We start from the raw sequence: 13,400 nt of genomic DNA, 5'->3' as shown, positions 1-13,400 counted from the left end.
AGATGTGTGCCACCACGCCTAGCTAATTTTTGTATTTTTAGTAGAGATGGGGTTTCACTATGTTGGCCAGGCTGGTCTTGAACACCTGACCTCAAAGGATCCTCCTGCCTTGGCCTCCCAAAGTCCTGGGATTACAGGTGTGAGTCACCATGCCTGGCCTCTTCTTCTGCTTCTTTTAAACTTTGAGACAGGGTCTCATTCTGTTGCCCAGGCTGTATGGCAGTGGCTTGATCATGGCTCACTGCAGCCTCCATCTCCCCAAGCTCAGGTGATCCTCCCACTTCACCCCCAGAGTAGCTGGGACCACAGGCACATGCCACCACGCCTGGCTAATTTTTGTGTGTGTATATATATTTGGTAGAGACAGGGTCTTGCCATATTGCCCAGGTTGGTCTTGAACTCCTGGGCTCAAGCGGTCCACCCACCTTGGCCTCCCAAAGTGCTGGGATTACAGGCCTGAACCACTGCACCTGGCCGAGCATCTTCTTTTTGTTCATATTCTTCATTTGCAAAAGCTTCTTGAGAATTTTGTCTTTTAGATGACATGTAGAAAAACTTGTCAACTTCCAAAAATTTTTTTCTACTGTGATTTTTCTTGGAATTGTGTTAAATCTTGATTGTGGGGAAGAGTTATCATTTTCAAAAAACTCTATTGTTCTCATCCATCAGACATGCCTCTTGTTCTGTTCACATTTATTTGTTTTAGTAAAGATTCATAGTTTTTTTTTTTTTTTTGTAAAGATTCAGGTTTTTTTCTCATAAGTTCCGCCCTTTTTTTTTTTAAAGATTATCTTAAGATAGTTTGGATTTTGTTACTATTTTGCCCAGAATTTTTTTCCATTACATTTTTTACAAATGAGTATTGCTAGTATGTTGGAAAGGAATTCATTTCATATCTTAATTTTCTTTCCAGCTTCTTTTACTAAAGTTTTTTTTAACTACTTCTAATTTTTTGTTAATGTCTTCAGTTTTCTAGGTTGAGAGCCACAGCTTGTCCAAATTATAATACTGTCGCTTCTTTTCCAATCAAATATTTCACGTTTTAAGTGTTTTGTATTATTTATCAGCGAAAACTGTCAGAACAATACCACATAATGGTGATGGCTGCAGTTATCTTGTCTTGCTTTTTTTTTTTTTTTTTTTTTGAGACTGAGTCTCGCTCTCTTGCCCAGGCTGGAGTGCAGTGGTGCAGTCTCAGCTCACTGCAACCTCCGTCCCCCAGGCTCAAGCGATTCTCTCACCTCAGCCTCCTGAGTAGCTGGTATTACAGGCATGCGCCACCATGCCCAGCTAATTTTCGTATTTTTAGTAGAGACAGGGTTTCACCATGTTGGCCAGGCTGGTCCCAAACTCCTGACCTCAGGTGATTCACCTGCCTCGGCCTCCCAAAGTGCTGGGATTACAGGCGTGCGCCTCTGCGCCCGGCCATCTTGTCTTGCTTTTGATTTTGCACCACTCATTGTATGATGCTGATTCTTGGTTTGAGTTTTTGTCATCAAGTGAAAGAAGATGCATTCATTCCTAATTTTACTAAAAAAAAAAAACAAACTCAAAAAACAAGAAAAAGCAAAAACAAAACAAAAAATCCAAACAGGGATGGGTGTTGAATTTTAGCAAGTGATTTTCTGCTTTGTTGCAATGTTTATAAGATCCTTCTCCTGTTGACCTATTAATGTGATACATTTATTTATTTATTTATTTTTTTGAGAGACGGAGTCTCACTCTGTCGCCCAGGCTGGAGTGCAGTGGTGTGATCTTGACTCACTGCAGCTTCCACCTCCCTGGTTCAAGCAATTCTCCTGTCTCAGCTTCCCAAGTAGCTGGGACTACAGGTGTGCACCACCATGCCCAGCTAATTTTTGTATTTTTTAGTAGAGACGGGGTTTCACTATATGTTGGCTAGGCTGGTCTCGAACTCCTGACCTCAGGTGATCTGCCCGCCTCAGCCTCCCAAAGTACTGGGATTGCAGGTGTGAGCCACCGCGCCTGGCCAATGCGTTAATTTTCAACTATTTTTGCATTTCTTGCATAAGTCCTGCTTGGTCACGGTGGATTATTCTTTAATATACAGCTGGATGATAGTTTCCAGCATTTTGCTTAGAGGTTTTGCCTTTTTCCATTTCATGTGTGCAATCAGTAAGTGGTGTTTTTCCTTTGTATTTTTTGTCAAGTTTTACCATCAGGGTTTAGCTTTTTCAGTTAATAATCCATTCCCTTCAAGAATCGCAAAATTAATACATGCTTGTAAAATATTCTACTACTACTCTCAAGAGGTGAAAACACTTTTAACACTCTGGTGTCCTTCCAGATCTTGTGTGCATGTATGTGTATACATTCAGTTGTGTTAAACACACCTACGTTAAAAAATTATAGTACGTAAAGCATTTTACAACTTGCTTTCTTCCCCCCACATAATATGGCATGAATATCTCTTCCTGTCAGGAAACAGAGATCCTCCCCATTGTTTTTAATGACTCTATAAGATGCCATTGGAGGAATTAGCCTAATTTACCCACCCATCCCCCTACTGTGGAAAATAGGCTGCTTTCAGTTTCTTCACAGTAAACACACACATATTTGCAAACATATCTACAGAATAGATTCCCAGAGATAAAATTGCTTTGTTAAAGTATAGGAGCATTTTCCATTTGGAAAGACACCATCCAACTGCCCTCAAACACACTGCGCCATCTTGCGCCTGGACCCACGGAAGATGAGACTGTGTTTCCCCACACCCCCGCCAGCATCCGGGACATCACTCTGCCATTTTTTCCTTGTTTTTTTGCTAGTTTCCTAGGTGGGAGATGGTGTCCTGCCTTAATCAGCATTCGTTGATCGTTGGTGACCTTCCAGTCTTCTGGAGTTTCTCCCTGGGTGTCTCTGGGGCTCCTGCGGCTCCATCATCTTTCCCAAGGGAGGAAGTGGCTTTTGCCGGTCAGAGGTGAGGATGCAGGCGGGCAGAGCAGATGTGTTTGGGCCACACACTTGCCTGGGAGCTGGAACGGCTGGGACTCTGGTTGCATGTTCCGGGTTGTGTGTGTGTACCTGTGATTTTTATTGTCACCCTGAGTGACATTGCTATTTTTATTTTTAAATTTATTTTTGAGATGGAGTCTTGCTCTGTCACCTAGGCTGGAGTGCAGTGGCACGATATTGTCTCATTGCAACCCCTGCTTCCTGGGTTCAAGCGATTCTCCTGCCTCAGCCTTCTGAGTAGCTGGGATTACAGGTGCCTGCCACCATGCCTGGCTAATTTTTGTGTTTTTAGTAGAGATGGAGTTTCACTATGTTGGCCAGACTGGTCACGAACTCCTGACCTCAAGTGATCCCCCTGCCTCGGCTTCCCAAAGTGCTGGGATTGCAGGCGTGAGCCACCTGCCGTGGTGAAGGACAGAGACAGGGTCACTGCATGCGTGATGTATCCAGTAAACTCTTGCCCCAGATCTTCCCCCCTGACATGGAGGGGCTGTCTTCTCTTGGGGCCTCAGTTTCCACATCTTTAAAAAGGTGGGGGTCTTCAGATCTCTTCCTCCTCAACATTGTTGTTTTGTTTTTTTTGAGATGGAGTCTCGCTCTATCACCCAGGCTGGAGTGCGGTGTCACAATCTCGGCTTCCTGCAACCTCTGCCTCCCAGGTTCAAGCAACTCTCCTGCCTCAGCCTTTTGAGTAGCTGGGATTACAAGCATGTGCCACCACGCCCAGCTAAGTTTTGTGTTTTTAGTAGAGACGAGGTTTCACCATGTTGGCCAGGCTGGTCTCAAACTCCTGACCTCAATTCATCCGCCTGCCTGGGCCTCCCAGAGTGCTGATATTACAGGCGTGAGCCACCGCGCCTGGCCCTCAACATTGTTATGTTTGGCACATAGGTTGTGGTCAAATTGACTTTTCTGAAGTTGATTCTTGCTGAAGACCAAATGGTGAAAGCCGTGGTAGGGTAGAATGATATCTTCCCAAAGATGTGCCTGTCCTAATGCACAGAACCTGCAAATGTGTGACCTGCCATGGTGAAAGGGACTTTGCAGGTGTGACAAAGTCATGGCTCTTGAGAAGGGAGATTGTCCTGGATTATCCAGGTGAGGCCTTTATAATCACAAGGGTCCTCATAAGAGGGAGGCAGGAAGCTTGGAGTCAGAGAGGGAGCTGTGACGACAGCAGCACAGGAGAGAGACAGACGCCCTACTGCTGCTTTGAAGATGGAGGAAGGAGCCGTGATCTAAGGCCTCTAGCAGCTGGAAAAGGCAGGGAAACTGATCCTCCCCTAAAACCCCCAGGAGGAATGCAGTCCTGCTGACACTTGGATTTAGGACTGCTGGCTTCCATAGCTGTGTGTGTGTGTTTTTTTTTTTTTTGGTTTTTTTTTTTGAGACGGAGTCTCGCTCTGTCACCCAGGCTGGGTGCAGTGGTGCGCGATCTCGGCTCACTGCAAGCTCTGCCTCCCGGGTTCACGCCATTCTCCTGCCTCAGCCTCCCGAGTAGCTGGGACTACAGGCGCCTGCCACCATGCCCGGCTAATTTTTTTTTTTTTTTGTATTTTTTAGTAGAGACAGGGTTTCACCATGTTAGCCAGGATGGTCTCGATCTCCTGACCTTGTGATCCTCCCGCCTCGGCCTCCCAAAGTGCTGGGATTACAGGCGTGAGCCACTGCGCCCGGCCTGTGTGTTGTTTTAAGGCATGAAGTTTCTAGTAATTTGTCACAGAAGCAATAGGAAACTGAGACAGAGGCCAACCTTAAAATCCTTTCCAGGGCTCTCTGGTCCAGGGGATCCTTCCTATTAAAATGATGTTTGACTGAGTAACTTTCTGAAAATTTGCTCACACTTACTTGTTCAGTGAAAAGAATCAGGTTAGAAATAGTATGTTATTTATACTTCAATAAAAATTCTGCTTAAAATAGTATGTATTTTTGTAAGATGTATTTATACATTTAAATATATGAATATAAAAATTAAAGGTTGTATACAAAAATGAAAATTATTATCTCTGGTTGGTAGAAATACAGGCAGTTGGCCAGGCGTGGTGGCTCACGCCTGTAATCCCAGCACTTTGGGAGCCCAAGGCAGGCGGATCACGAGGTCAGGAGATCGAGACCATCCTGGCCAACATGGTGAAACTCTGTTTCTACTAAAAATACAAAATTAGCTGGGCATGGTGACAGGCTCCTGTAAGCCCAGCTACTCAGGAGGCTGAGGCAGGAGAATGGCTTGAACTCGGGAGGCAGAGGTTGCAGTGAGCAGAGATTGTGCCACTGTACTCTAACCTGGGTGACAGAGTGAGACTCTGTCTGAAAAAAAAAAAAAAATACAGGCAGTTGTGCCCCTTCCCTTTTTTGTTTTGCTTTGTTTTGCCTGTCAGGAATTTCTATGTCTAGTTCCCTGAGAGCCGGAGTTAAGAAGAGCTCTGTTCTTGAGGTCGTCCGGACCTGGGCTCATATCCCAGCACTGCCACTTATTGGCTGTGTGTCATTGGACAAGTTACGTCTCTGGGCTTCCACGTTCTCCTCTGTAAAAATGTGGGTAAGACTTGGACGCCAGCACTTTGGGAGGCCGAGGCAAGTGGATCACATGAGGCCAAGAGTTTGAGACCAGTCTGGCCAACATGGTGAAACCCTGTCTCTACTAGAAATACAAAAACATTAGCCCGGCATGGCGGTACACCTCTGTACTCCCAGCTACTTGGAAGACTGAGGCACAAGAATTACTTGAGCCTGGGAACTGGAGGTTGCAGTGAGCCAGGATCGCGCCACTGCACTCCAGCCTGGGTGATGGAGTGAGACTCAGTCTCAAAAAAAAAAAAGGCCTGGCGCAGTGGCTCATGCCTGCTGTAATCACAGCACTTTGGGAGGCTGAGGCGGGCGGATCACCTGAGGTCAGGAGTTTGAGACTGGCCTGGCCAACATGGCAAAACCCCGTCTCTACTAAAAATACAAAAATTAGCCGGGTGTGGTGGCAGGCACCTGTAATCCCAGCTACTAGGCTGGGGCAGGAGAATCACCTGAACCCAGGAGGTGGAGGCTGCAGTGAGCCGAGATTGCACCACTGTGCTCCAGCCTGGGTGACAGAGCGAGACTCCGTCTCAAAGAAAAAAAAAAAAAAAAAAAGACTTGGACCTACCAGGTGCTAGGAGGAATTCATTGAGCTGATACACAGGAAGCATCTCAGGACATAGCCTGGCACTTACAAGGTATTTAGTAACTGTCATTATCATTCATGTCATGTTAATTTCTTTTTACAATGAACATGTGTGATTACCTAACAATGAAATAACCAGCACTGAGTGAAATGATTGCTCCTCTTAGTCAAAGTAGAATTTGAGGACCTCATATTGAAGCGACACTGTCTTTGACTGCACTGTGTGAGAACACCCACTGGAGCCTGGCCAAGGGCACGCTCACGTTAGCAGTGCCTCTTCCCATTTGCTGAGCCTTTGCTCCATGCCAAGCTGCGTGCTAAGCTCCGTGCCAGGGGTTTAGCTACCTGGCTTCACAGTGATGGTTCTCGGTCAGGAGAAATGGCGTTGTTACATGTCTCGTTCTACAGATGAAGAAACTGAGGCTTGGGGCAGTGAAGTGAGCTCTGCCTGAGAGTCCCCATAGCCCAGAAAGGATAAAGGAAGGGTTCCAGTCAGATCTGGCTGAGCTCCAAGGCTGAGGACTGAGCTGCTGCAGTTGGGCTGAATTCGTTACTGTGTAGTTCAGAGGAAAGGACGTGGTGGGGATGGCCAGGGCAGGCGAGGGAGGACAGGGTGGGATGAGACAGATAAACACAGAGCAGAGGGGCCGGGGCCACGGGGGAAGCTGGTGTCAGCTCATCCTCGATCATTGTGAGGCATGCTGGATAATTCTACAGGCTTTCCTTTCTAAGAAAGACTGAGCTCCGCCAACTGGTTGCTGAGAATGAAAGTTTGTTTACAGCGACTGGAATTTAGAATTCCTGAACTAAAAATAGTCTGTTATTAGAGTTCACTGAGGCTGGGCGCAGTGGCTCACACCTGTAATCCCAGCACTTTGGGAGGCTGAGGTGGGTGGATCACTTGAGGTCAGGAGTTCAAGACCAGCCTGGCCAACATGGCGAAACCCCGTCTCTACTAAAAATACAAAAATTTGCTGGGTGTGGTGGCACATGACTGTGGTCCCAGCTACTCAGGGGGCTGAGGCAAGAGAATCGCTTGAACCTGGGAGGTGGAGGTTGCAGTGAGCCGAGATCATGCCACTATATTGCAGCCTGGGCAACAGAGCGAGACTCTTTCTCAATAAATAAATAAATAAAATAAAATACATAGAGTGCACTGAGGACTCAAATATTTTCCTAAGAAACCTGATGTCCACACGACCTTACACAATCCCCACTATGCGCTTACCCTGAAGGCTCCCCGGAACGCCAGCCCTGCTGTCCAGCACTGGTAGTGTTGTTTTACGTTAGCGTGGATCTCCATTACTGCTATTTTTTTTAAAAAAAACTCTTTGTTAGTGAACATTTCAAACATATACAACATAAGTTGAAGATAATAATGAATCTCCATGTACCCATCACCCAGCATTGCCAAATATTACATAGCCCCGTCATTCTTGTCTTGTCTGTACCTCCTCCCACCCCCAACCCCCACTCAGTGACGATCATTTGTTCTAGTGCTTTGCTTATGGGGTAAATTTACATACATTGAAATGCTCCAATCTTAGCTGCACACTTTTGACAAATGATACACTGAGGATCCCACATTCCTATCACAATATAGAATGTTTCTGTCTCAGACAGTTCCTTCCAAGTCAAGCTCCTCAGGCAACCTCTGTTCTGTTTTTCTTCACCTTAGATTAATTTTGACTGTTCCAGAACTTACTATAAATGGAACCATACTGTGTGTGCTGTTTTGCGTCTGGCTTCTCTCGCGTGGGAGGTGCCCCTGTTGTTGCCTATATCGGTAGTTGTCCTGTCTTATTGCTGAGGACAACCTGGTTCTATGAATTTACCAGTTTGTTTATCTCTCCACCAGATGATGGACATCTGGCTTGTGTCCAGTGTTGGACTATTGTGAATACAGCTGCTATGAACCTTTGAGTACAAGCCTTTGTGTGAACATATGTTTTCATTTCTCTTGGGGACATACCTAGGTGTGGAATGGCTGGACCCCATGGTAGGTGCATGTGTAACGTTTTAGAAACTTCCATTGTCGCCCAAAGTGGTTAAACCATTTTGTGTTCCCACCAGCAGTGAATGAAAGTTCCAGTTGCTCCACATCCTTGCCAACCTTGAGTGCAGTCAATCTTTGTCATTTTTATTGCTGTTCTTTTTAAAATGAGCTCATACATAGATGGGGTTTCTGGAAGGTTTTTCTTTTGTTGAGCAGCTGGTGTTGGAGAGTTGCTGTGTGTCCCAGAATGGATTGTTTGTTTGCTTCTTGTTTCTTTGTCTTCCCGGAATTCCTTCTCCACTGACTGGCAGCCGGTGGGATGTTGGAGGTGGGGGTTCTTAGGAGAGTCTTGGTCACCAAAGGCTGGGAGCTGCTGTCCGGAGGGAGGAGCTGGGGCTTGCCCTCTGCCTCACCTCTGCTTCCCTGGAGCTCGGGTCCTGCTTTGGTGCTGGGCATGGGGCAGAGTGGTGTGACCTTGTTTTCTGGTCTGATCCTGCAGCTCCGGGAGCTGCTCCCTGATCTCTCCCCGTCTTGTGTGCCAGCCTCAGCTCCTCTGAACATCCATCCTCGTGTCGCCAACAAACCAGCCCACCGGGCTGTGTGTCTAGGAGTCCCAGCCCATCTGGGCATCCCTCTCTCTTCTCCACAGATATTGGCCCAGTGACCCTCACGGCGGACCCCACAGTGTTTCAGAGGGAGCTGAGAGAACTCTACGTGCAGGTGGGCAGCCCCTGACCCTCTGTCCCACTCTTCCCAGTCTGTGTCCCACCAAGAGGGTTTGGGGAGGTAGCTTCGAGTGATTCCCTCTTGCCCAGCCTCCACCTCTCCCTCCTCCTGGGCGAATGTGTGGCTTCCTTAGGCCATCTGTTAGCTGCTCCCATGGCCCCTCCATCCTTGCCCACTCGAAGTACTCGTCACGGTGCTGGGCTTATTGGTGTAGTGACTGCCCTCCATGCCAGATTCCGTGGGGGTGGGCCCGTGTCACTCTTGCATGGATGAATGAATGAATGGATGAATGATGCTGCTTATCTACAGTTAAAGCAGGTTGGATGTTATATTGTGTCTCCGGGAAGAAAGTGACTGGGTGGGCAGGAGGTGACAGTTCAAGGTGACTCCCCATGCCCAGTGGTTTTGGAGATGTCCCTGGGTGGGTCCCATCTGGAGGAGGCAGGTGGCAGCCGCTGACATGCTTCTGCCCTCCAGGGAGGTGGTGACTGCCCGGAGATGAGTGTGGGGGCCATTAAGGCTGCCGTGGAGGTTGCCAACCCCGGATCCTTCATCTACGTCTTTTCGGATGCCCGCGCCAAAGACTATCACAAGAAGGAAGAGCTGCTGCGGCTCCTGCAGCTCAAACAATCACAGGTGGGTGAGCCGGCTGTGGGGGCCCAAGTGGGGTCCCCCGGGGGTCCCGAGGAAGCTGGGGTCTCTCTCACCACCTGAGCCACCTCCTGGAGAGCAGAGCTGGGCACTTCTCTTCCACAGCCTTGGGTCCAGCCTCTGCCATGCATGGCCAGAGCCTCGGAACCAAGTTGGCCCAGGAAGTGTGAGTGTGCTCTCATGCTGTAGGCCCAGGCCAGGGCTCACACTTCCCTGGCGCAGCTTGTTCCTGTTGGAGACCATACCACCTACTCCTTTCACCCCCATCAAAGTCCAGGCAACCCATCTTCCTCCTGGCATCGCCTCTGCTCCTGTTCTCTGCCGTTCATGTCCCCTTTGCCATTGTCTCAGGGTTTGGAAGACCTGTCGGATCCCTTGCTTCTGGCTTTTGCAGTGAGGGCTGGGAGAGGGGACCTGATCAAGGGAGGGAGAAGAGCCTGCTCTTTGGCATCCTTGGGCAAGATCCACAGGGCCGGGACTGCTTCTCTGCCGCCACGTCTAGAACTTGCTTGGGTTCTTCAAGGTTCTTCTAAGTCTGCAGCCTCCAGGGGCCACTCTGAGCTGAGTCGACTTCCACGCTCGTCTTTATTGTTGATTTAATAGCAGTTCCCAATATGGAGCACCTACTGTTTTCCTGGCCCTGTGCTGAGCACTTGTCCTGCATCAGCTCCTGATCCCCATGAGATGGGCACTTCTATTTTCCCTTCTATTCATGTGTCATATGTCATTCTATACATGTGACAGACAGAGGAGAGGGCCCACTCCAGGTCACTCCACCCTGGTCGAGGTCCTGCTGCTCACCCCTGAAGCAGCCGGCCAGGGAAGTCGAGAGCAGGCTGCACGTCCATCTTCCAGGTGGTCTTTGTGCTGACGGGGGACTGTGGCGACCGCACCCATCCTGGCTACCTGGCTTATGAGGAGATCGCTGCCACCAGCTCTGGGCAGGTGTTCCACCTGGACAAGCAGCAAGTGACAGAGGTGAGCACCGGGAGGGGGCGCCATCCCGGAGCCCATCACTCGGGCACGGTGAGGACACTGACCATCCCTGTGGCTCCAGGTGGTTGAATGACAATCAATCATCCAGAGATGCAGGGACATCTATATAGCTGAGCAGCACTGGGTGCACACCTGTGGCAGGCACAGGACGCGCTGTGCTCAGGCGCCACCACATCATCTCATCTCGCCAAGCCCTTCCACCTGTCCCAAAGGCAGGTGCTTCCATGTTTTCAGGCAGAATTGTGCAGGTAAAGAGGCTGAGGCTTGACGCAGCCCCTTGGGATGGCCTGGGTTCAGCAGTTGGTCCAGGCTGACAAGGTGGCCCCAGAGACTGTGGCAGAAATGTGGGTATGGGGCATCTTCTGAGTGTCTCCCCAGAGTCAGGGAACCTGGGGTGGGTGGAGGAACACAGGAGCTCTCAGGTCCAGGCAGTGGTGCTGGGCACTGGGCAGGGAGGGGCTGGCTTGCTGTGTGGCCTACAGTGCCGGGATCTGCGTTCACTCAGAGCCCAGTGCTCCGCAGGCACCTGCCACCCAGCCTTGCTCCTGGACAGGGCTCTGTCCTTCCTCCTCTCGGGGCTCCATGGTATCATCCTGTTCAGGGCTGTCCCTGCTTTCCCTCCACCCCACACTCCCATCCGCTGCCAGGAGCACAGGGTCCTTTCAGGGGCCAGCTGGGAAATGATGAACAACGCTCTCTCCGGAAAGGACAAGCACACCCATTTCCGTGGTGTAAATGCTCCCACCTCGGCTGATTCCAAGTCAGAGTTGGGAAGTGACGCTGACACTCAGCTTTCCGGAGCCTACACAAGTGGCTCCCACACACCACTGGATCCCGCACAGGCACATCTCACCACCAGGTCCCTCCCGCTTGTCCCTTGGAGAATGTCCAGCCCCTTATCTGACCCCTCTGCCTTTCTGGTCCCCCTGGTATCCCCTTGCCCAAACTTGCTGCCCTGCTGGCTTCTCTGCTATCTCTCCAATGTCCTACGCTCCTCCCCGCCCGGGGCCTTTGCTGGTGTGGCCCGTTCTTCGAGCTCCTCCTCTCCTGGCTCCTTCTCACCTTCCTAGTCTTGGCTTAAGCGTACCTCCTCATGGAGACCTTCCTTGATTTCCTTTCAATATTAAGTCTCCTATTGCTTGAACCTGGGAGGCGGAGGTTGTGGTGAGCCAAGATCGCGCCATTGCACTCCAGCCTGGGCAACAAGAGTGAAACTCTGTCTTAAAAAAAAAAAAAAAAAAAAAAAAGATTAGGTCTCCTTGTGTGCCCCTCCCAGCTCGCTGTGCTACTTTGCATAATCATAACTTTATAACTGTGCGTAAATGTCACTAGGCCGTGAAGTTTCCAAGGACTGGGCTGTGAGTCCCGATGGCCACAGCCTTCCCAGCACTTTAGATTTCCCAGCTCAGAGCAGGTGCTGGGTAAATAGCTGGTGAATGGACAGGGTCCCTTGTGCTCAAGTCCCTGGTAAGAGGAAGGAGAGAGAGGCAGGGTGTCTGAGGCTGGCCATGGCCTTGAGCCAGTCCTGCTTTGTTGCCTCTGGGAGAGGGTTTTGTGTGTGTATATTTACGAGCTGCAGAGAGCTATCTCCAGGAGTGTGTTTAGATTAGCGTGCCTTAACTCCCTGTTGACAGATGGCGTTTATGGTTCTCTGCGACACTTTAGGCTTCATTTTTCGGCATGTCAGCCTACCCTCGCACCGAGTCACCCAAGCACGGGTGGGAGGCATTTTACAGTGGGAGGATGGGTTGGTTCTTGCTTCTGGGGAGAACTATCTGGCCAATTGCATGGGAACTTGGTTCCTGCCAGGGGCAAATCAGACACAGGGCAGCTGGGCAGGTCGATGGGGGCCACTCGCCCAGGTGTGAGGCTGGGCTGTCCTAAGCCTCTTCCTTGAGGCTGGGAACCTGGGCAAATCCACTACTCCCAGCTGTGGTGCCAGCTTTCTGCTATGAGAGTCTGGCCGGGCAGCATGTGTCTGACTCAGTAGGACCACCAGTGGCCAGAATTGGCTACCTCTAAGTAGGGGCCTGGAACCCTCTCCTTCCTGGGCATGGAGCTCTGTTGTTCTTTAGCTTAATGCCTTGGACATAGCCTCTTCCAGATGTTCCCAGACATTCGGCAAGCCTGGGAAGGTGGCTGGGCAGCCAGGGCTGCGGTCACCCTCCCAGGAGAGATGAACGGTGCCTTCACCCTAGCCAAGGGGCCTCCAGCTGGGAGAACTCCCCAGAAGTTGCAAAAGGCTCCAAACTATGCGTGTGTCATTAATCCTTTTACCTCTTCAGAGTGCATCCAGTGCAGCCCAAGAGGCGTCATGCATTCTCTTCCCCTTGTTTGCCGAGCTCCTGCCCCGGGCCAGGTGCAGCTCTGAGTGCTGGTGCAGAGTTGGCCATCAGTCACAGCTAGGGCTTACTGCTTTGGAGCATTTCACTTTTTTTCAATTGTGAAGTTGGCCTCACTAGTACCTGGATCACCCCTTGGGGTTGCAGGGTAACTAAAGGAAGGTGAGGCTCTCTCCCTGGTAGGGGAAATTTGGAGCTTTTACAATCCTTAAACAGACAGGGGATCATGTCAGAGGCAGGCAACGTGGCCCCTTGAACCTGCCCCAAAGGTGTGCCTTTTTTATTAAGACTTAGATAAGTCCAAGCACCTGCTGTGCCAGAGCAGCCTCCCCCAAGTTCCCCGGCAGACACAGCTCAACGCACTGTCACTAGCCCCGACAGTGGTGGGGGTGGGGCCAGCAGAGCTGGGCAAACTTGCCTGTCCTGCAGCTCCCCCGTGCCTGGGAAAGCCCCTCTGTCTTTTTTTCCTGGGAGAGCACTGGGCCTCTTGCTCTCCTCTGCATCCCCCACCCCACAACTCACACGTTCCAGCACGGCCGGTTCTGGGGGCTGGGAGCCT

General features: G+C 50.1%; 1 protein-coding gene across 1 annotated transcript in view; it reads left to right on the top strand.

The window, feature by feature from the left end:
• Positions 1 to 13,400, top strand: part of HMCN2 (hemicentin 2) — a 165,230-nt gene that overhangs the window by 6,554 nt on the left and 145,276 nt on the right. Inside the window, exons 2-4 of the mRNA XM_008975935.4 lie at positions 8,776 to 8,846; positions 9,330 to 9,488; positions 10,359 to 10,481. Coding sequence (XP_008974183.3) covers positions 8,776 to 8,846; positions 9,330 to 9,488; positions 10,359 to 10,481 — 353 coding nt within the window. The remainder of the gene's footprint in view (positions 1 to 8,775; positions 8,847 to 9,329; positions 9,489 to 10,358; positions 10,482 to 13,400) is intronic.

The sequence above is a fragment of the Pan paniscus genome, chromosome 11 (assembly GCF_029289425.2).
Source record: "Pan paniscus chromosome 11, NHGRI_mPanPan1-v2.0_pri, whole genome shotgun sequence".
Lineage (NCBI taxonomy): Eukaryota > Metazoa > Chordata > Mammalia > Primates > Hominidae > Pan > Pan paniscus.
This window is presented reverse-complemented; position numbering and strand designations above follow the sequence as displayed.